General features: G+C 42.2%; 1 protein-coding gene across 12 annotated transcripts in view; it reads right to left on the bottom strand.

Annotated features, from left to right (window-relative positions):
* Positions 1-24,113, bottom strand: part of CLIP1 (CAP-Gly domain containing linker protein 1) — a 116,868-nt gene that overhangs the window by 27,942 nt on the left and 64,813 nt on the right. For 8 of the 12 annotated variants that reach the window (XR_009730366.1, XM_061384705.1, XM_061384709.1 and 5 more), the window contains 10 exons: positions 21,767-22,711; positions 19,661-19,777; positions 17,437-17,494; positions 16,150-16,233; positions 15,065-15,221; positions 13,005-13,170; positions 12,682-12,897; positions 7,918-10,185; positions 6,724-6,840; positions 4,537-4,643 (listed from right to left, as the gene is read on the bottom strand). Coding sequence is in view for 10 of the 12 variants with exons in the window: in XM_061384705.1 (XP_061240689.1) it covers positions 4,537-4,643; positions 6,724-6,840; positions 7,918-10,185; positions 12,682-12,897; positions 13,005-13,170; positions 15,065-15,221; positions 16,150-16,233; positions 17,437-17,494; positions 19,661-19,777; positions 21,767-22,711 (4,235 nt within the window). In the remaining 2 variants the exon portion in view is untranslated. Of the gene's footprint in view, positions 1-1,907; positions 2,793-4,536; positions 4,644-6,723; positions 6,841-7,917; positions 10,186-12,681; positions 12,898-13,004; positions 13,171-15,064; positions 15,222-16,149; positions 16,234-17,436; positions 17,495-19,660; positions 19,778-21,766; positions 22,712-24,113 lie in introns of all 12 variants that reach the window. The other 4 variants (XM_061384712.1, XM_061384713.1, XM_061384714.1 and 1 more) reach the window with 2 other exon arrangements.

The following is a 24,113-nucleotide window of genomic DNA, read 5'->3' as shown; positions in this document are numbered from 1 at the left end:
TAAAAATACAGCTTGCTGACCATACATATTATGAATATCAGCATATAAAATGTGAGCAGGGTAAACACATGTATTAAACATCTTCCTATTATTAAGCTTGACTAAAATATATATATCCCAAATTATCCTTTACATGTGGATATTCAAAATAGTTTATTGGATTGTTGGATTTTAGTTTTAAACCATAGAAGGTGGTTTTGATGCAATTATGAATTTTAAGTCTGGGCTGGCCACACTCCATTTAGTGAGCTGTCATAACGTGGCTGAATTCTGAATCAAGTCATCTGGGTATGATTCCATCTGCTGATGCATGAACACGTCTATTTTTAACCTCAGTTGTCTAATGGGTGGCAGTATTTGGTACCTGCAGTTTTCTTGATTTTTAACTCTCCATGTACCTATAACATACCTATAGGGCTAACCTTGTGAAGATATAGGGGAATATGTCAACACGAAAATTCTCTTGGCATATTAAAATTGGCATTTGATAGAGATGTTTATTTAGCAAGTGAAGAAAAACTAAGAAGGAATTTTAGACTCAAAAGCTGGGAGGCTTGATTTCAATTATGGATCAACACACACATACATACACAAACACACACTACAAGTAAAGTTTATCTTCTGGCTAAAGTCTATCAATTCTTGATAAATTAGAGGATTTTACTTATGATGAAATCATCATAAGCCAAACCTTTTATTCCCAAGTGATCACAACCTTCATTAGGAGCTATTTGGGCTCAGCATTTGTGTGGCCTGTCAGTGGTAAGTTCTTGATCCTGTTCTTTCTCTCTTACACATTTTCATCCTTAAAAAAATTTTAAAACCTTGGTTTCCATTAAGAGCCCCCAGTAAGGAAAATTAAAACAAGGAGTCAGGAAATATCAAGATGCCCTAAGATTTATACAAATGATATATGTTCAATGTTTTAAAATCTACAGTATGATTTCATGTACATTTTCTCATTTAATCCCCAAAGCCCAAGGAGGCTCATGTTGTTATTTATATTTTAAAGATGACAAAATTCAAGCTCAGGGAAGTGAAAAGATTTGCCCCAAGTAAGTTGTAGAATCAAGAGAGCTAGAGGTAGAACTGGCAGACAGACCTCAGTTGTGGTCTGAACATAGACATCTTTCAACTTTTCTTTAGGCCAGAGGAGAGATATGTACATTTCATAGATAGAGGACGCTCCAACAGCCCACCTCCTGGACGTACTCTAAGGAATAATTCTGAAAATACCTACAAATATATTTCTCACAATTTTATAAGCTGCTTTTTCTTCCCTATGTATATAACGACATCTTGTAAAACAAAAGAAGACTCACGATTTTAAAACTGAGATGCAAAATAAACACTGCTGATATTGACTTGCAAACATTCTACTGAGGAATCTATCATAAATTTAATAATTACCATGCTAAACATATTCTACTTTTAAAAAATATTTATTTATTTGGTTATACCAGGTCTTAGTTGTGGCATGTAGGATTTAGTTCCTTGACTAGGAATTGAACCTGGGCCCCATGCATTGAGGGCCTAGTCTTAGCCACTAGACCACCAGGGAAGTCCTAGTATATTCTAGTTTTACGACTGAGCCAGGTGAGTAATTAAAGGCAAAAATTAGATTGCTTATATCATTTTCCTTCAGAGTCAAAAACTACACACCAGAGATACACAATTTTGTTCTCTTTCCAACTAAAAATAGGACCTGGCTAGCCAAAATCAAGAGTTTTCCTAAAACCAGTTTAGGAAATGGCATAGAGGAAAAGGGACGTTTAGTTGCCAGGGCTGGCTGAGTTTCCAGGGCCAAGGGCAAGATTCCTATGGCTGGTTCCCATTAGAACTCCTGGGTTTGCAGAGGTGTCCCTTTTCCTCCAGGAACGCCAGTCCTGGCAGGCAATGAGAAACACCTGAAAAGCTCCAGCGCCCATGAAGATCCCGGGTATGTGGTAAACCACAAAACTCAAAGAGCTGCTCCTCCTCTAGCTCAGAGCACAGTAAAATGACTGCGGGTCTCTTTTTGAGCAGCACTGTTCTCATGACACAGTACATTTATATCAGCTGGTCCCTGAAATGTGGCCAAGGCTCAGGCAGGGAACAATGAGTCACTGGGGGTGTGTTTTGGGGGGGCGCTTTCAACCCACTCCTCACACCTCCCTCCCGCGGCTTCTCACGAACGTCACTGCTGTGTCTCCCGCTGCCCCTGTGTCCTGCTCTGAGTCTGGGCCATGCTGTGCCAAGCTACTGACACGGGGCAAGGTTCTTGTAGCCGTGGGGAGCCAGGAAAAATGGCAGACTGGCAGTAGCAGCTCCTCCTTGCATGAACTACTCCCCTCGGGGAAGGGAGATGCGGGAACCCAGCCCTGCGAGGAAGGCAGGCCCAGGTGAGGTGGGCGGCAGTACGGCTCATGGGTTTTTGCTCCCGTGGGCCTACAGGCGCGGGCTCAGCTTTTGTTATTCAACGGGGTCTTTCAACAAGGGCACACAGAGTGAGCTTCTCTCTTGGCAGAAGTGAGACCACCCCATGCTGACTAGGGGTGGAGACAGAACAGAAAGACTTGAGTGAGGACGGGGACACATAAATCTAGACCAGTATGACGACCCTTACAGGAGGCTCCTGCAGGGTGCTGCAGGACAGGGGATTTTATCTGACTCCCCGGGGCTGTGATACGTCCGCTCTGGCCCTGCCCCTCCATTACCTAGTACGGCCCAGGGAGCTCAGAGGTGGGATTATGGCACGGGGAGGTTGGTGAGGGAATCTTCTCCCGATGCTCAGATCCTCCCTCACCAGATGCCTGTGTGACACAGATGAACTGAAGTCAATGTAGTGCTCCAGACCCCCAGGCCGGCAGGGCTACTGTGTCACGGGGTCAGGGGAGATCCCTAACTGTAGCTGAACCTCCCCTCTCTGAACAGCTTCGAATTTTTTTCCCCATCATAGAAAAAGCAATGGCTGTTTCTATTTACGCTGTTTAGCCTTGGCAGACCAGGAGAGTCAAGCCTCTCCTGGAGGCCACCACCACAACTCTACACATATACATAGGTGTAAATGGAACTGTTGGGAGCTGTTTAAATACCGTCTAGAGCAATATCACTAAAACGAAGACTGACGAAAGGATCCATCGTCAGCGTTGTGAGCTGTCCATCCCAGGTAAGTAGCCCAGAGAAGACCTCTTCTAGGAGGATTTTAGGAACTCAAAGAAGAACTACAGATAATATACTAATCTAACCCAAGCTTGATCAACAAGCAGTATTGAGGATGCCAACTTGGGAAGAGGAGTTTGGAATTGATGCTTTTGTTTCTGTTTGAATCTCATCTATGTGTTTGAGCAGAACTGGAAATAAATGCAAACCCTTGAAGGGCAGAGTCCACATACAATTCATTTTTGGATCCTTCCTAGCTTAACTGTACCTAGCAGAAGGGCCTTCCTCAAATGTTCACCAGATTAACTGGCTTTAAATGTTCGGTTCACACAGTTGATACTGAGTAGTTCTCAGAACAGATAAGCAAAATGAAATCTACTCTGTAACTACCACTTACAGTGCCAGATAAATAACCATCTGCAGCGGTTATAAGAACCAAACTCAAAAGGCGGTATTGACAAAGGAAACACAGGCAGCCTGTCTGCCTAAAATATAGGCAGCAGACTGATGAGTAAACTCAGATTAGAAAAAGGCTTTCAAAGTTCTGCTCATTTAATGTCCACACCAGAAGATTAGATTACTCTTAAAATCAAGACTATTTGATACTCTTCAAAGTGCATGCTTTCCCCCACCCCCTATTGAAAGTATTTTAAGGGATTAATTAATAGAAGGTCTGATGTTTCCTAATGTTGAGATTACCTGCCACATAAGCATACTATTTTTTTTAAATGTTATTATTGGGGTATAGTTGCTTTATAATGTTGTATTAGTTTCTGCTGTACTACAACGTGAATCATATATATGATCTATACATATATCCCTTCCTTTTGAGCTTCCCTCCCGCCCCACCCCCATCGCACTCCCCTAGGCCATCACAGAGCACCAGGCTGAGCTCCCTGTGCTACACAGCAGCCTCCCACCAGCTGTCTGCTTTACACGTGGTGGTGAATATAAGTCAGTCCCAATGTCCCGATTTGTCCCACCTTCCCCTTCCTTCTGTGTCCATGTGTCCATTCTGTCTCTATTCCTGCCCTTGCAAATAGGTTCATCTACCATTTTTTTAGATTCCACATATATATAAACATACTACCTGAAAAAGTTCTAATTCCCCTTGTATTTGCAAAAGGTTTTATCAAGTCACATTTGAATTCCAAGTGTTATAACTCACTCACCATATTTCATTTTGACCCTGTAACTGAGCTATAGTTCCAACTTCACAGTGGTTATAGGGGTGAATTCTCAAGGTTTGCAATGGCATTTAGCGGGGGCAGGATGGAGACTATTACTTTGACTTTATATACACTTGTCAAGTACTTGAAAAACGTAACTAGCACTGTTTCTACTTTTGCAATTTTAAATAAGTTCCATAATTTCTTTCATAACAGGTAAACTTACATTTCTTTCTTGAATTCTTCTATTTTTTGGTTCTCTACCGTCAGAAGCTCTTTTGATTTGTTCAGCTCTTCCACATTTTTCAAGTTGTTTTCTTTAAGTGTATCCAACTTAAAGACCAAGAGAAAAAAACTTAATGAAATTATTTCATTTTCCAGTCACATGAGTGGATAGACAAATCATTCACGAAAATGTGCTTTAGACAGGTAAAATTAAAATCCTTTGCAAAAAAACAAATAAAAAGATCATCTGGGTGAAGAGATTACAAATGATCAGGTCTATTATAAACTGCAGCCTCCCCCATAGGTTAAGTCAGACATTCCCTATACGCCTGGCCAAAAGGTCAAACTAAATTGCAACATAAAGCAAAAGGTCTCTTTCACTTTTATACAATTCCTAAAATTTATCACTGAGCTTGCTACTCATGTACGATGCATCTTAAAACATGCATTAGAAAATAAAAACATTAGAAATAAATTGCAAAGACATGACATGAAGGACTAATTTTTTGTAATGAAAACACATTCCTTCCCACAAGACTAGTAATTTAGGATATGATATTTTTCAATGTCAGTGCCAAATTTCAATTTATATAATCCTCATTATAAAAATTCCTGGGGTATTTGTAAATGGGAAAAATTTAATTATTCACCTGAACTTCAGTCTGAAAAGGGAAAGACCACATAGCGAGACTGAAAAGCACTTACTCACATTCAGTCCCATCACCTGCCCACGTGGGATGTGGCCAGCCTACGGCCTGGCCTCTGGTGGGAAAAGCAGACACATTACTGGAATCAGTGGGGACATGACCAACCTCAGGCTCTGGCAGGTGGCTGGAGTTCTAGGTGCGCAGCCCCCAAGGACGGGGAGCTTGTCATGGATGACCCATCATACAGTGTGCACTCCTGGTGCCATGCTGGCTTTCTAGGACTCGTATCGTTATCTCCTTCAGCCAGAGGTCATTCTGTCCTACCACATGCTACCGGTCAGGAGCCCTGGAAGTCAGGAGCCCTGGAAAGTGTCCTGCAAATTTTAACACCACCATCTTCCTTTTAATGCTCCCTAACATTCCAGATTCACGGAATGTTTAGTGGGACCAGAAAGTGATTCATCCAGTCTGTATTCTGGCTGTAGCGAGACACCAAGGGGTAAGTTATGGAAACAAGGGATTCTCCCTGAATCTACTTTCAAAGGTTAGGGACATTCCTTAAAATCTTATTTACTTTAGCTTCCAATCGATTACCATCTAAAATTTTTAATGCTTTTATGTTTTCAGCTTAAGTCTTGTTCTCTTAGGACCGTCAATTCAATCATAAATGTACTCTTTTCTACGTCAAGCTTTATTTCCCGTCTAATTATTTCAAAATGTTTATGCCATTATGGATTTCATTCCTTGCTCTGCTTCCCATGAGGAGGCCTGATCTTTACGACAGCTATTCAGTGTGCCTGTCTGGATCTTCCCTGGCTTTAACTTCTTAACATCTCACCTGACTGTCACTTTAAAAAGCATCTGAAGTTCTATAGAACTTCACATAACTATTTCGGCGAAGCAATCTGCTTTGGATTTACGTAACAGCTTTCCAAAGAAAGAAAGGGCTGGTATGGGGTGTGGGGAGGAGGGCGGGCAGGAATCAAAAGAGAGGTGCAAGGATGAGAGATGCTACTTTTGGACAGAATCAAAATTACCCTGATGCCACAAATCTGTCTGAGACCCAGAAGTGACTGATTCAAAATGAGATATAAGGGGAGGCAGTACCAAAACAGGCCAAGAAAAAGGCCTATGTCAAACTCAGGGCTGAGGGATGGAATCCGGTGGCTCAAAGTTGGGAGGCAGTTGGGAAAAAAAAAAATGCATGTGATTTAAGATAAAAAACACAAAAGCTAGAGAATGCCAGTGGTACCTCCTCTCAGTAGTTGTATCAGTAAACAAACTATCACAGAAACCCACACTACCAGGGTTTTCCCCTCCTTTTTTAAAGGTTGATCTTACTAAATAGGTAATGAAGTAATACACTTTATTTCATAGGATCATCATCCTGGTGTACATGTGACTCCACTAACATAGATCAAACCTGTGTAAGGCCACACTTCAAAAAAAATAAGTAAATAAACCATCCTGAGTTAGTCATCAAGAATTCCATGAAGTCGATAGGCTGTCCTTTGTACAAAAAGCCATTTAAATCTGATTACTTCATTCTGCAGTTTTTCATTTGTTTGCTTGGAATCTTCCAAGGAGGCCAGTGTTTCAGTCTTCTCTTTGGTCATCTGTTCCATTATCTGCATGGCATCTTCAGCGGTTTGAGCAGCCTAAGTGTGAGAAAGCAGTGTGAGAAATGAGAGCACCCCGTATCAACCTGGGAGGGGGTGACTAACGCTCAGGCCACGAGGCTCAGGATCTGTGTGGTGAAGGGAATCACACAGAGATGGTGAGCTGGTAACCAACCCCATGCCAAGACAGACAGACCAAGACGAACAAGCAGAACAAAGTTATAGACACTTTCTGTGCCATTTTTCAACAAGCCAAACTCAAATATGCAATTTATGTATTTTCAGATCCCTATAAACCTGCGCCTTCTAAGTTCTGAATTCTACTGACAATGGTGCTCATCACTCTGACTTCTGTTTGAGAGAAATGTTCACTGATAAGAAAGCCTTACATCCTTCTGTGGCCAAATTTTTTCTCTTAATCATAGTTGAGAGATTGAAATATGGAATCTCAGTTGGAACTTTTCAAACAAAAATGGAAATTATTTGGGCGGTTACAGTGTTTAAGGCTCAAGTGTTTAATGAGAAGCACTGAATGACCAAGTCTATGAGAAGCTGTAGGCAATGAATACAAGCATGGCTGTGAATAAAAAAGATAATATACACATGGAAACAAATCCTTAGTTGATACAGTATTGAAAATAAAATCACAGAAGTGAATTAAAATCTTTTAAGGCATTAGATCACAATTTCATGTGATCTAATCCAGCTTCTGAGAATTCTGCCTCTACACCTTCCCAGTAGCTGGAGGGAAGATTTATTAAACAATTAAAGCCACATAGAAGATGCTAAGTTTTAACATGTGACCATTTTATCATTGTTCTTAAGCCTTTAAGAACTACGGTTGCCTTTCTCAGAAAAAAATCTCCCTAAATTAAAAAACATTTATCCTTTTTATTCACAGTTTGCAATCTTTTCTAATAGAGAGAGATGACAGCAATTAGACATTTGGTGAACACTTGCCCTTTCAGGTGGTAACAAACAGCTTGAGATACCTGACCAAGTGGTTAAATGGGGTGCATTTCCTTCTTTGGAAATGAAGGCACGTTCCCTCAGCCACTACAGGGTTAGTGAACAGGGTGAAGGCCAGGGGCCCAATCCCTGAACCTCCCACTTTACCGTAAAGGACTGCAGGGTCTCGAGCTCTCTGATTTTTAGAGCGAGCTTGCTCTTGTCTTTCCTCAAAATACGGTTTTCGTTTTGAGACTCCAGGAGGTTGGCTGAGATGTGGCTGTTGGTTTTGGCCAGCTGGCTGATCTCTTTCTGGAGGTGGAAGTAGCTTTCGGCCAGCTTCTCCTTCTCCTTCAGGAGCTCGTCCTTTTTCAGCATCATCTCTCTTTTCTCGGCCAGGAGGTTCCTGTTGTCCTGCGTCGCCTTGGCCTGCTCAGCCAGGGTCACCTCGTGGTTCAGCTGCAGGTCGTCCAGCATCTTGGTGAGGTAGCCATGCAGTTCCTGCAGTTCCAACTTGGACTTGGACAAGGCAGCAAAGTCACTCTTCAGAGTCTCTATGTTGGTGGCCAAACGCGCCGTCTCTGCACTCAGGAGTTCCTTCTCCTTGATGATGTCAGCCACTTTCTGCTCCGAGTTGGTCTTATCTTGGACAAGCGTGTAGTTTTCAGACTGGAGCTCCTGGGTGCAGGTTCTCAGCTTCTCCACCTCCTGTTCCAGGAGCGCCACCTTCCCATGGAGTTTGTTGCTCTCGTACAAGGACGACTCTTTGTCCTGCGTCCTGGCTTCTTTCTCCAGCACGAGGGACTGTTGCATTGTGTGAATCTTCTCGTTTAACTTCTGACATTCTTCTTGCAGATTCAACCCGTCCCTTAACAAGATGTTCTTTTCAGAACAGCAGGCCTTGAGTTCAGCATTTAAACTCTCCTTGGCTTGCAATACGTCAGTGTGTTCTTTTTCTAGCATCTTTTTGGCGTTTTGGGCCTCTTTTAGCATCAGAGAGAGATCACACTTGGTGGCTGTGAGCTCTTGGTTTTCCTTTTCTCTCTCTTGAAGCTCTTTCTTCAGAGCATCGAGATTGCTGAGCAGTTTCATCTTCTCGTGCACAACGATTCTTCTGTTGGCTGACTCTTGATCATATTTCTTTTTAAGGTCTTCCATGGCCTTCATGGAGTTCTCTCTTTCTACCAGTAAATCCCCATTCCGCATCTCCAGTACCGATTTTTCTTTCAAGAGGTTATCCTGCTGCTTTTTGAGCTTAGTGATTTTCTGACAAACCAGCTCCTTCTCAGAAGTGAGGTATGTGATCTTCTCATTCAGGTTCATCTCGATGTGGGCAGACTCTTCCGAGTATTTGCTGAGTTTTTCAGTGATGAGCCTATTTTCATTTAGCAGTTCTTCTTTCTCGGCCAAGAGCCTTCTCTCGGAAGAGGTTAAGGTCTCTTTTTCGTGCAGAAGCTGGATGCACTCAGAGTCTGTGATCTCCCGGCTGGTCTTAATTTCTTCCAGCAGGTTTGTGAGGCTTGTGTTCGTGGCCTGCAGTTGCAGAATCTCCAGCTCAGCCTTCCTCAGTGCCTTGCTGGCCTCCTCCAGCTGTGTGCGGAGCTCACCGGCTTCCGTGCTGAGCAGATGTTTGACCTGAAGGGCAGTCTCCAGACTGGTGTTCAGCTTTTCCTGATCTTGAAGCAGCATGTCCTTCTCGAACTGCAGGTCTTTGCTGCTCTGAAGAAGACGATCTCTTTCGACCTTTAGGGCTATACACATGTTGTCAAGACCTGATTGTTTCTCCAAAGTTGACTTTTTCTCTATTGTGAGATCCTCGATCTCCTGCACCAAGCTCTTCTGATCTTTGACCAGCTCCTCATAGGAGCTCTGAAGCTTCTGAATAATTTCATCTTTATCTTTAGCCAATGCGAGGTTTTCAGTGACCAGCTTCTTGATACGATTCTCCAGGTGATCTTTTTCTTCCCGATACTTCTGAGACTCGGCCATTAGAATATCTTTGCTGAACTGCAGTTCCTCTGCGAGTGCCTGCAAGCTTGCTTCAGAAGCCTGCAAAGACTCGTTTTCCGTATTTATCTTCAAGAGTTCCTCCTGCGCGATATTGATCTCTTTTAGTAATTTCTCTCTCTCCACAGCCAAAGCTGCTCTATCGAGTTGTTCTTGCTGATAAAGCTTTTCAGCGTCTTGCTTTTCTTCCCAGACTTTCTCCTTTTCTAAATTAAGGGTTTCATTTACTGACCAGAGCTTCTGTTGGTCCTCCTGAAGTAAAGTTATTTTGGCCTCCAACTCTACAAGTTTGGACAGAAGTGAACCTTTTTCTAACTTTAAAGCATTCCCCTCCTGGGCAAGAAGCTGCTTCTCTGATTTCAGACCCCTCAGCTCTTCTGACATTAGTTCAATTTCTCTTTTGGCTGATGTTAATAAGTAAGTTAGCGACTACAGAGACAAAAGATGGAAAGAATGGAAACAAAATGAAATCAAGCAGACAAATGCAAGCCCGAGTAACTTAACATAACCTAAGTCATAGAAGTTAAAAAAAAAAGTTTACGATAAATGTCATAGAAACTATCTGGATAACAGGGGAAAGAAACTAGATGAACAGAGCCCATAAAAGGATAATGCAAAGCAACTGTAGCTTTGCAAAATGCTGATAACTCTATTGGTTCATCTTTGAAACAACCTCTGAAGTACTCCTGACAGTTAACTAGAAGATACAAACAGTAGTTTGACATCAGGGCATGGGATTCTTTTCCTGCCGTTCCCAATTATCCAGTAATTTCTATCGTAGGAGAGATTCATAGAAGAATTTTTAAAAACACAATCCAAAGAACTACAAAAAGTATATTTTAACCAAAAAAGGGAAGAGGGAGGAGGTGTTATAAACTGTTGCCTTTCAAACTAACAGACCCTTACTAAAGAACCTGGCCTGAAACTGATTTAGTCCCAATGATACATGTAACTAAAATGCAGACTAATTTGCTAGGCTTTGATGACCAAAATAAATGGGCTTTTAAAAAAATGTACTGGTTTATAAAATAAACTGACCACAGTGTCTACCAGTGCTGTCCAGAACTTTCTGCCATGATGTAAAAGGATTTGATCTGCACTGTCCATTGTGGTAGCCACTAGCCACATGAGTGGCACATGCGACTGAGAAGGGAATTTATAACTTGAACTAGTTAAAATTTAAATGGCCACATGCGTCCAGGGCCTACTGTACTGGATGGCATGGCATAGTTTGGCAATTAAATTAGGGAACACGGGAGCATCGTGGGCTCCATGAACTTCCTGAGATTTCACCCAAAACGGCTTGAGTGTGTATATCAATTTTCCTGGGGAAAACATCTGAAGGATTCATCAGCTCTCAAAAGTGTTTGCTGAGCCCTTGCTGCTGACAAACACCGAGGTTCACAGAAATCAGATATTCAGACTACTTTGAAGGGAAACAATTCTGGCATTTTAACCAAATGATCCTGACGAAAACAACAACAAACAAAATTAATGGGACTTTACACAAACCTCTAGAATGCTGTGGTTTGGTCAGGCTACAGCATTTTAAGGGAAACATTAGAAAACTGGTGTCTACCAAGATAAAGGGAGCCTCAAAGTCCAAAATTCTGGAAATTATATCCAGTGTTAAATGTTTCATAAAACTGGAGATATTTCACAGGGGAAAGAGAAAGCCTTGATGGGCAGCATATAGCTTCCCTGGTAGCTGAGCTGGTAAAGAATCTGCCTGCAATGCAGGAGACCTGGGTTCGATCTCTGGGTTGGGAAGATCCCCTGGAGAAGGGAAAGGCTACCCACTCTAGTATTCTGGCCTGGAGAATTCCATGGACTGTATAGTCCATGGGGTTGCAAAGAATCGGACATGAATGAGCATCTTTCACTTTCACACATGACGTATATTATGATGTGTTCCATTTAATTTAAAAGGGATCTGTTTTGCTGTTGTTCATTCGCTGAGTCATGTCTGACTCTTGGTGACCCCATGAACTGTAGCACGCCAGGCTTCCCTGTCCTTCACTATCTCCTGGAGCTTGCTCAAACTCATGTCCATTGAGTTGGTGATGCCATCCAATCATCTCATCCTCTGTCACCCCCTTTTCCTTCTGCCCACAGTCATTCCCAGTATCAGGGATCTGTTTTTTAAGTCCTACATGTATTCTTCTGTATTTTATTCTACTCAACTCCTACATGTATATAAACATTTCTCTGATACATTAAAAACAATTAAAGACAATAATTTACTTTTCTTTGAGCAATTTAAATAGCAGTAAGAGGGTCAGAAAACATATTGGGACACTGACACAATCCTGACACCATAGAATAACATTCAATGTATCGAGTTCTACTCTACTCAGTAGTAGGATATTTTCTCACAGCCCTTCAGTCCAACCTCCTTGTTAATAAGCTTTCAGTGCTTTCCTGGGGACATACGAAAGCCGTCTCCAGAGGTCTCCCTTCTGATTTTTTCCTCTGTTCTTCCAACCGGGCTCCATTCCCTGCCCACCTGCCTCATGCATGGCCTCTGTCTCTTGCTTTTCTGCACGATGTCTCTCCTAACCCTGGTGCAAGGTGGCAGCAAGACGGCCAAGACTAGAGGGACATGCTTTTCTGCGACAGAGAGTCTATTACGAGCAGACGGACAGAGCTCAGGCAACAGAAGGCTCTTTGTGAAGCAGCGTAGGGGGTGATGGCTACACAGTGCCTTCAGGGTGGAAAGACCTGTAGCCACCACCAACCCTGAGAAGGAAGAGCGCCTGGTACAAAACACTTGAAGCCACAGGAGACGTCATTCACCCTCCTGCCATGCGCTCTGAAGGCCACTGAACCCATTCCATGCGCTGCTGCTTTCTAAGCACCCTTACAACCTTGACACGGAATGCAGAGCTCACTATACTGGGGCACACAGTCCTCCCCACCACATACTCTGGCTCTGTCGGCTTGCTTCCCCAGCTCCTCCAGCTTCTGCAGCAGCTTGCGGTTCTCCTCCTGTGCGGCCTTCAGCCGCTCCTCTGTGTCCCGTAGCAGCTTGTGGAGGTTCTGCAGGACTTCTTCGTGCTTGGCTCTGCTCTCGGAACTGGCTTCCTCGTACCTGGCTTTCAGATCTTGACACTCGTTCCGGCTCATTTCCATCTTCTTTTCCTGCAGATACCCCATGTCAGGAGGAATTCACCTGGCCACAGCTGTCCTGCCAGCCACCCACTCTGCCCCTGCTGGCCACCAGTCCCACTGACTCTCTCTCTCCTTACCAGGTCTGACAGGTTTCTCAGCAGTTCTTTCTTTTCTTCCTCATGCTTTTTAGCTGCTTCTTTCTGACTCTGTTCAGCTTTGAGAGTTACTTCCCCAATACTTTTCTGCAGAAGGCTTGCGTTTTCATTAGCCTTGGTTAGTTTCAGCTGTAATTCTTCTACATTTCTAGAAGGAATTTCAAAACGAAGCGTCAGATTTTTCCAAGAGTACTTTAAATCCTGAGTTATACTTTAAAAGATAATATTGATAATATTGATAATAATTGGCTTAATGATGATAAATGTTATGAGCAATAACATCTAGAATAAAAAAAAAAAAAAAAAAACCTTGACTTGTCCAGAAGCATACTTTTTAACGACTGTGATGGTTATAAATACCTTAGAGTAACAACTACTCTTAGTGTGAACGTTTATTATTTTATGTCCAGCTCAGACGGTAACGAATCTGCCTCTAATGGAAGAGACTTGGGTTCGATCCCTGGGTCGAGAAGATCCTCTGGAGGAGCGCACGGCAACCCACTCCAGTATTCTTGTCTAGAGAATCCCATGGACAGAGGAGCCTGGTGGGCTACAGTCCATAGGGTCGCAAAGAGTCAAACACGACTGAGCACAGCACAGCACATAGATCAATGCAGAGAGATGAGCGAAAAGGAAACGTATTAAGTACTTAGAGGTTTCCAAATTTTAGCAGACTAGAATATTCAAGACTCATTTGGGTGCCGCTTCAGAATGCAGATATGAAAATAACAATAAATAATTTGAAGTTCTAGCTTAAAGATAACCTTGTGGTCCAATGAATATGTATGAGGGCCATCAGCCTAGAGAGCAGGCTGTCTCATAGATCAGAGGAGGGAAACTTGGATGGAAACCCTGGATAAAACACCGACAGAAACGGAACTTCTCCAAGGCTCTGCGCCACAACCCCCTGGCAGCTGTGACTGCCTCGCGGCAAGTCTGACCAGAGCCAGGCAACCCAGGTCCAGTGCCCGTCACCCCCCACCGCTGAGCCGGGTGGGAGTGCTCGGCCGAATGCTTTTGTTGTTATTTTTTGGCCACACCTCACGCCATGTGGGATCTTAGGTCCCGGACCAGGGATCGAGCCTGTGCCCCCTGCGATGGAAGCACATTAACGGAACAGTCTTAACCATTGGACCACCAGGGAAGCCCTCGAATGGCTGGATGTAAACATAACTGCCAGGTGTTACCACTTTCAGAATCAGAAGTCTAATGGTGCTAACATGTCTTCTAAAAAATGTGCCTTATAAAATAAACATTTGATTTTTATACAGCAGCCATTAACACAAATCAAAGCAACAAGACCCTCAGAATAAAGACAAGAACAGAGAGTTAGATGAAAGAAGCTTTAGCCCTGAAGAAGTATGGTGTAGTGATCAAGGGCAGCAAGGGCGCTGGGACCAGAACTTGCCTAGACTTGAAACCTCAGGGAAGTTGCCTAACCTCATTATGCCTCGATTTCTTTTTCTTTAATATGGGAACAATAATACACTCAGCTCGTGGGATTATCAGAAAAATATACTCTATACAAAGTGGTCAGCATACCATGTGGCATACGGTCAGCCCTTCATAATTGTTATCTATCGTTACACTGCAATAAGTTAAAAATATTTTAAACTTCCTGTAAAAGATGTTACTGCCTGGGACTTCCCTGGTGGTCCAGTTAAGGACCACTTCCCTGGTGGTCCTGGTGTGAGCTAAGACTCCACGCTCACAATGCAGGGGGTCTGGGTTCGATCCCTGGTCAGGGAACTAGATCCCACAAGCTACAACTAAGAGTCCACACGTCGCCAATTAAGACCCAGCACAGCCAAATTAATAAATTAAAAAAAAATTTTTTTTAAAGATGTTATTGCCATTGGTAAACTACTACCTTCCCCTTAGAAGGTTAAATAATTGATTCAAGGATACACTGAGACAATAAAGGATGAGAGACAGGCAACTTTTAAAACATAACTATCCTGAAGAGTTTGGCTCTCCTCCCATCTAGACCTTCCTTGAGAGCCTAACCTAAAGCAGGCGCTCTTATTAATACTCATACATACCTTTCTTTCAGACGTAGTTCGTCATTCATTTTTGTCAGCTGAGAAGAATTGTCTCCAGACATTTTCATTATTGCTGCAATGTCATTTTCCAGTTTTTCTTTCGCCTTTATCAGCTGCTCTTCCCTTTCATCTCTCTCTCTAAATTTTGCCTCCATATCTGAATATATATATATATATAGAAAAAAAATAGAGCTGTTGTGTTATAATCAACAACAACATATTAACTATATTCTGTATGCCAAAACTTGCTCTGGGAATATCTGTACATAGCAATCCCTGCTCTCATGAAAATTATATTCTAGCAAAGAAGAGAGACAATGAACAAGAAAGAGAACAAATCATATATTAGAGAGTGGTAAGTGCTAAGAGGGGGAAAAGAATACAAGCAGAGACAGGAGCCAGGAAGGAAGCTGGGGAGTGTGAAATCTTAGAAAGAGCCTCTCTGAGATAGTGACATTTAAGTAAAACCCTAGGGGAAATGAGGGAAGAGAAATGCAGACAGAAGAAAAGCAGGTGCAAAGGCCCTGACGCAGGAACATGCTTCACAATCGAGTATCACCAAGGAGGCAGATACGGCTGCAGTGGAAGGAACCTGGGGAAAAACAGCACAGGAGGAAATCAGAAAGGCAACAGGACCTGACGGGAGCTGAGGACCACAGCCTTTACTCTGAGCGAGATGGGTGCCACTGGGCCACCTTGAGCAGAGATGTGACATGAGCTGACTTAAAGTTGAAAGCATCTCTTTGGCTGCTATGCTAAGAGAAGACTGAAGGGGGCAAGAGCAGAAGTGGGCAGCCCAGGTGGCCAGCTGTTACTACAGCTCAGATTAAAGATGCTGGCTAGCTGGGATGAAGGGCAGCACTGGGAGTGGTGAGGTGTGGTGGATTCTGACTTGTTTGAAAGCAAGGCAGAGAGGATTTGCTGCGGTTTACAGACCTCCAACAAGATTTCATCACAAGAGAACACAATGAGCAAAGACTTTATGCTTGAACAGTAGATACATTGTAACCACACACTAAAACAATCTCAAATCCTAGGAAGCCTACTATATTTAACGTTTATAATAACCAGAGATGTGTTCTTACCTGTTAAATTTTCTCTCAACTTCTCCAGTTCGGAAGACAGTGCGTTAAACTGTTCCTCTTTTTGATGTAATTTATTTACAGTTTCTATTTGGGATTAAGTTAAAAGTTTAATACATCTCAGAGTTAATAGGCCACCTAAAGCTTGATTGTCTTATAATCAAATCAAATCAAAAGTTTGAGATTTGGGGTCACGGGAATACTTAAGAATCCCATTAGAAACCAAACCACTATATAATGAACCTAAAGAAGCAAGCAAGCAAGCAATTTTCTGTCTCCCCAGATCTGAAGATTAGGTAGGCACTGAACATCCATTCTCCAGGGATCTCTTCCCTCCTTCCACTTAAAACTCAATAGAGCTGCCAATGACTGAAGCTTAAGTAAGATGATACTTTACCCAAGTACATCTACATTTTAACATGCATCAAGCTTTAGGTCAAAAAGAAGAAAGAATTAATGGGAGTCAACCTGACCACCCAGAGTACATTACTAGAAATATTGTGGACATGATCCATTCAAACATCTGTGTTGGGGGTTAGTGCTGAATATATGTGCATATAGTTCTGTATGAGCTTTCCTGGTGGTGCTAGTCATAAAGAATCTACCTGCCAAGGGGATGTAATTAATGAAAGTTCAACCCCTGAGTCAGGAAGATCCCGTGGAGTAGGAAATGGCACCCATAGGTTTGTATAAATGGAACCATGGAGTATATACTATTGTGTAACCTCCTGTTCTTACTCAGTGTGTCTTGGGTATATTTGACAGGGGTGAGTTTTTTAATACAACTGGACTGTATATTTCTAGAAGGCAGGATAGATTCCAGGTGAAATGATTAGGCTGCAGAAGTGACAGCAGTTTGGGAAGGTAAGCTGTGTCTGGATGGTGATGTTGGCTCTTTCCAGTACTAAGAACATGTTGGGACTTCAGGATGGTGAGGAAAGGAGGCTGAAGGCATGGACTGAAGGCTGACACAGCTTGGTTGACTTGGTGATAGTATAAGAGAAGTGATGATGCCTTTCAATTTTTTTTTATGTGGAAATATTTTAATGTGTTAGACATATTGGCATCTAATAGTAGGTATAATGTAGAAGGGGATAAACTGAAAATAAACCTGTATACATTTCATACTGCTCACAAAAAAATAAAACGAATTAATTGGAATTTGAGGCTTTAAGAAGCCAAGGGAATGTAGTGTTACTATGCACTGCAGGAACTTTATTTGAGCTGAAGACTGGCTCCCGCTTGAAGACATGACCTCCTCTAAAGTGCTCTTATGTTAGTGAGACGTACCTTGCATACTTCTCTGGAAAGAGACTGCCTCCTCTGAAGCATCAGCAAACTTTTCTTTCTAAAGAAAAACAATCAGACATTCAGAATAGACAGATCTCAAATTATAAAAAGTTTCAATAACTGTAACATTATTTTTTGTTGCTAGTTTTGTTTCATTAAAGCTAACTTATGCTTAAAACATGTAGGTGTCAATTACTACCATATGCGTACCATGCATGTGTGCACACGAGTGAACGAGGTTTGTGTCTGTGTGCCTGCCTGGGCATGCACATATGTCTGTATATGTGTATGGATATGCACACTTATGTCAGTACATGCACGTGTGCGTATGTACATGTGGTGCCACGCGTATACTTTTTCTGCATGTTGCTACCCTCAAGTAGCAGAACTGCTCCAGAAATCTGCCTGAGACAGCAAACAGGGTTCAGAATTTTTTTTTAATATATTTTTTTGGAAGTTTAGTTGATTTATAATGCTATGTTAGTTTCAGGTGTACAGAAAAGTTATTCTGTTATATACACACAACTATCTATTCTTTTTCAAACTCTTTTATAGGTTATTACAAAACATTGAGTATAGCTCCCTGTGCTATACTAGGTCCTTGTTGGTTATCTATTTTTTATATAGTCATGTGTATATGACAATGATAAGCTCCTAACTTATCTCTTTCTCCCACCTTTCCACTTTGGTAACCGTAAGTTTGTTTTCTACGTCTGGGGATCTGAGTTCTTGCATGTTTTACATCTAAGAATAATTAGAACCTAGTATCTGGAAACTAGATCTGTGTCAACTACTTTACATTAAAAAGTCCATCGCTCACTCACTATCTTTTCTAAATATGACAGGAGGGCAGGATAAAACCCCTCTCCTGATTCTCCTGAGATGAATTCTGAGCTAGAGACACCAAGTGAATTTTTAAATGAATATTTGATTTAAAAAATGGGCTCACAAACCACAAGCCCATCAAAGCCCACAGGTTGTCCACCTGCGTTATTCCCAAGGCCAGACTTCAGGAGGCATGTTTTCTCTTCAGAGGACACAGAGAAATACTCTAACTTGAAAAACAAACAGTAAGACATCCTGAAAGTTTGGGGAGGAGGGCAGAGAAATGGCACGACACCCCAAATGCATTTTCTTAAAGGACACTATATTAAAAAATGGTAATCTCCAGCCCAACTTTTCTCAAAATGTACCTGAAATACTATGCATCAAAACTGGGGGTTCGTCAGAACTCTCTACAATGATAGTGTTGGTCAGTTGGCAGCCACTGGCCACGTGGAGTTATCAAGCCCTTAAAATGTGACTAGCACAATGGAGGAACTGAATTTTCTGTATTTTTAAAAATATTTATTTGGCTGCACCAGGTCTTAGTCGCAGCATGCAAACTCTTAGTTGGAACACATGGGATCTAGTTCCCTGATCAGGGATCAAACCTGGGCCCTCTGCATTAGGAATGTGGAGTCTTAGCCACTGGACCACGAGGAAAGTCTCGAATTTTATATTTTATTAAATTTTAATTAATTCAAATTTATAGAGCCAAGTGGATGGTAGCTATCATAATGAATAGTGCAGTTAACTACGTATTAACATTGTAAAAAGTAGAAATATGTAATACTGGCATTTAAATCAAAAAAATATCAAAACACCTTTATCCCACCACTGCTATTAGCACAGAGGTATAAAAAGTGGAAAGCAAGAAGGCACATGAAGACCTCCCATTCCAGCATTCTTGCCTAGAGCATCCCATGGACAGAGGAGCCTGGTGGGCTACGGTCCATGGGGTCACAGAGAGTCGGACACGACCGAGCACACACAAACATCACTGCCTTGCTAACGGAGGGTGCCTGTGACCCAGGGAGCTTGCCGGCTTTGCTGTCTCAGGGCAGGGAGGACAAGGCACAGGGCAAGAGCTACACATGAAACCTAACATAACTTGGAAGGCCCCCGTGTTTAGTGAAACTAAGTGGTCAGCAACATGTCAAAACGTCAATGCATTACCAGAGGCAAAGGACAGATTTTAAAAAAAGCAATACTTACCTTTATTGCTAGTTTGGGTTTGATCCAATTCCCCTGATTATCAGCCAATCAATACTTTGCAAAAGAAAGGAAATAGGTGCCATACTTCTTTCTTTATAGAAATTTTCTATAAAGTGTGTTTTTTTAAAACAGGAATGATTCAAATTGGCCAGAAACCCTGAGATTCAGATTCCTGACAGGTACTTACCAAAGTCTGCAGTTCTTTTTCCAAAGCCTCTTTCACTCGACTGACTTCACTCAAGTTTTCCTGAAGGTTATTAAGCATTAGCTCTGTTCCCTGCAGCTCTTTGGTGATGCTACTAGCCTACCAGACAGAGTTACATGGTACAGAAGCCAATGGACCAAAGGAAACAAAAAGGAATGAGAAAGAAAACATAAGACAAATATGAAAAAAATGTATGAGAAACAAACACAACCAAACGAAACTGAAAGGAATAAAGGCATGGGTAAAAGTCATTTTAGTGTTGTTGCTTTTAGTTCTAAGAAGCCAATGACTTGTCACACAACCAGAGCTAGATAAGACTGTCCACGGCTATTTTTAAATAATCAAAATACAGTATTTTTCTATACCTAAATCTGGACTATCAGCACGATCTAAAACAGAAAATATAGATGTTTACTGTATTTTTTTTTTTCTTTTTTGTGGCACACAGGCCTAGCTGCCCCGGAACATTTCGGATTCAAGTACCCAGATCAGGGATCGAACTCGTGTCTCCTGCATTGGCAGGTAGATTCTTAACCACTGGACCACCCAGGAAGTCCCAGCAGCTTACTTTCTAAATGAGACGGTTGAGCAGTTTCACTTTCTGGATTTTTAAAGACCGTAATATAGGAATGGTAGTAGATTCATGTGACTGTATTTCATTTTCTGTATTTTGTACATGCTTGAAGTTTTTCAACATGTAAAACAAAACTTTAAACATGTACTAGACAACAGCCATCAGAAAAATTGGCTTTCACTGAATCTTCATGTAAAAAAGTAGACCAACCATTAGCTACATATTCTTTATTAATTTAATTTCTGTGTTTGGATTGGTAGTTTAAAACCAAATGAGGAGACTGGAGAAAAATTTTCTGGGCTTGTCATCCTCGGCTAAGGTTACTTAGCAATCTTTGCCATTCGTCTGTCCTCACCTCTCCCCATTTAACCATCACAACCCTTCCTTCTTTGCCAATAGAGCAGCTTCTCCCACAAAAAGCTCAGAACATTCAGCATCAGTGCCAGTGCCTGAGCTAGTGGCGGGAGGACTGGGAAAGAGGATTCCTTCCTTGAACAACAGTTAAAAATGACTATGACATTTAACAAGGCTAGTTAGTAAGAAATGTAGCTGGCAAAGGTTTCTTATCATTTCCTATGCCTTGGTCAAAAGCACATTTGTCCAGTGTATCCTCCAAAGAGCAAGGAATAGACCTTGCTCTCACTGGGACGTAGGAAAAAACCCCAATGAGAATAAGTAGCAATGTGGAGGGATCCGGGCTCTTAACCTTCATTTTGCTGTGACTCTTATTGATCATAGCATGTTAATTTACAAGAGTCAAGTGCACTCAGAGTTCACATTCTGTTTTACCTGTGACTCTTGTTATTTAGTCACTAAGTCAGGTCTGACTCTTTTGTGACCCCATGGACTATAGCCCACCAGGCTCCTCTGTCCATGGGATTTTCCAGGCAAGAATAAGGGGGTGGGTTGCCATTTCCTTCCACAGGGGATCTACCTGACCCAAGGACTGAACCCATGTCTCTTGTGTTGGGAGATGCATTCTTTACCACTGAGCCACCTGGGAAGCCTCCACATGACTCAACAGACAGGCAATGGGTAAGGATGAGATTATCTTTTAAGCTTCTTATATATTCAATTCATTTACCTCAACACCATCATTTTGGGGAGTTCTCTATTTTCAAAAGAGTTTATAGACTGGAATCAAGCTGAAACAAGAGATCACAGCAAGTCCAGAGATAAAGTATCAGGTTGGTCAAAAAGTTAGTTCAAGTTTTTCCATAAGATGTTAATGGAAAGACGAGAATGAACTGTTTGGCCAACCCAATAATAAAGTATTCTGATACGAGGAAACCAGAATCTATCCACACCCCTGAGTCATTATTTTCTCTAATCTCCTCAGATGAAACCATACTCAAGATGCTCAGAAGATACTCCACTCATATGGGAAATTAGGTCAGCACCAGTTTTAACTAAGTCAGGAGTTTGAAGGATGAATGACCTCAACTGAAAAATAAGGTACAACGCAAGATAAGAAATGGAGGGAAAAAAAAAAGACAGAGGATGTTGCTACAAACCTTGCTGCTTTCAGCATCCTTTTCAATCTCTAAGTTTTTAATCTGTTTCTCAGCTGCCTCAAGCTGCTGTCTGAGGTTCTCGATTTCCAATTTACCTTCGGAGCTGGCTTTCTGAAGCGCATCAAGGTCTGAGAGCTTTTCTTCGGCAGCCTTGAGCTGTGATGTAAAATGATCAATAACCTTGGTTTGCTCATTGCATTTGGCTTGTAGCACCTCTAGCTCCTTTACCTTTAGCTCGGCTTCCTGCAGTTTGTTTAAGGTGTCCTCCATTTCCACTAGGTGCTGCTCTTCCGCTTTGTCCAACTTCGACTGGATGGCTTCCAGACTGTTCTCCTTCTCTTTAATGACCTGCATCAGCTTAGCCCTCAGGGCTTCGAGCTCTTTCGTGTGAGCAGACCTTTCTGAGTCTTGCTTGTTCTGCAGATTTTCTATTTCCTGCTGGTAGTCCAGTCTCATTTTCTCTATCTGCGTTTTTAACTCGGCGAATTCGGCTGTCTCGGTGCCGACCCCCTTGCTGAAGGACACCTTCAGCTCCTCCATGGCCTGCTGGTGGGACGCGATGGCTGTCTCCAGCTTAGACTTCCACAGGGCGATCACGTCTGAATTCTCCTTGTTGGCATGGTCGAGCTTGCTTTTCAGGGACTCATTCTCTTTGGAAAGCTTCTCTGTGGCGGCCTGCAAAACCTTTAACTCCTTCTGATGCATTTCTTCCCGGGCTCCAAAATGCTCCTTCAGAGAAGCGACTTCTTTCTGGTGGTCACTATGGGTGGCTTCTAACTTCTCCTGCAAAGCGCTGATCTCTTGTAAGAGGGACAGTGACATGTCCACATCCCCAGCTGGCTTATTGGACTCCAGCCGCCTCCGCAGCTCAGCTACCTCCTGCACTCGCAATGCGAGGTCTTTTTCGAGTTCCATGATGCGGGACTTTTCTGACACTGTGGCCACCTAGTTAGCAGCAGTCAAGGAGAAAGAAGAGACCATTTAAAGGATGAATCACTGATGATTTTCTCTAACCTTGGAGATCTTTAGGGACTACCCCATCTCAGGCACCAGTCAAGCCACCGAGAATGTCTATGTGTCAATCCAGGCCTGACTGTGGCTTAAGCCTGGTTCTAGACACTCCAATTCAAAATATAGTCCAATTACAGTCTTTGGCAAACTTTTCACCATTTTGAGATGCTAAAGGAAAATAAAACTGAATTTTATTGAGCTTAACTCACCCCCCAAATAACTCTTTTCCCTCTAAAGAACCTTAAATCAAGAAGAGTACCCATTAACTATAGTTAGTTAATATAAACAGCACCTTTCAAAGTTCTTATATATTTGCCTTCTGGAAGAAGAATCTTTGTTTTGCCTACTCTACCCAAGGGGTATAAACGCTTCTCTATCTGTTGGCAGTGACTTTACGGAAGTGTGCTGTCCAGTTAGCGGCCATGAGCCACATACAGCTACTCAGCACTTGAAACGAGGCTGTGAGAGTCACATATACATCAAATAATGATGACTTGGGGAAAAACAGAATGTATCTTGTTAACAATTTCTTATGCTGATTATATGATGAAATGATAATAGTTTGGATATATTGGTTTAAATAAAATGTTATTAATTTCACCTGTTCCTTTTAACCTACGCATGTTAATGTGGGTACCAGAAATTTTTAAATTATAAAACATCTGTGGCTCATGTCATAATTCTATTGGGTAGCACTGGCATAAAATTACCTAGGAAATGTTTCAGTGAATACCACAACAACTGGAGAAAAAAAGCCTCAAGTGGATAAAGAAGAACAAATTGACTAGACTTTTTTTTAAGAAAGGACAAGGAAAAAATGGTTACTTACCTGCAATGATACGTAAGAATCTTACACAGAATCCCTCCCCCTTTTAGAGTTTGTAATCGTTCACCGTCTTGCGTACATGTGTCGCTGCCCTAACCCAGTGGTTCTCTGACCTTAGTGTGTGCACGAGTCACCAGGGATGTGCGTTCGCAGGCCCACACACGCTGATTCTACCTGAGCTTGGGGACAGAACCTGGGAATCTACTGTTATTTAAACTTGTACCCCAGGATGAGGAAAACCATCTTCCTAACCTGCGTCCTTTTATTCTTAGGAAGCTATTTCTCTCTGTTGTCTGATAGACAATCAGTTCGGTGCATAAAAAATGTGGGAAATGGTAGCTTCGGGCATAAAAATTATTTATTGGGCTAACCTGGGAAATAGAAGGGGATCTTGAATGATTTCAAGACATCAGTGAGTCCCAAATTCCACAGATCAAATGTCCTGCAGGGTGAAGGCTCGTTCCCTCACTGCCTTTAACAGGACAGGAGGCAATGGATGTATGCGTCCTT

The sequence above is a fragment of the Bos javanicus genome, chromosome 17 (genome assembly GCF_032452875.1).
Source record: "Bos javanicus breed banteng chromosome 17, ARS-OSU_banteng_1.0, whole genome shotgun sequence".
NCBI lineage: Eukaryota > Metazoa > Chordata > Mammalia > Artiodactyla > Bovidae > Bos > Bos javanicus.
This window is presented reverse-complemented; position numbering and strand designations above follow the sequence as displayed.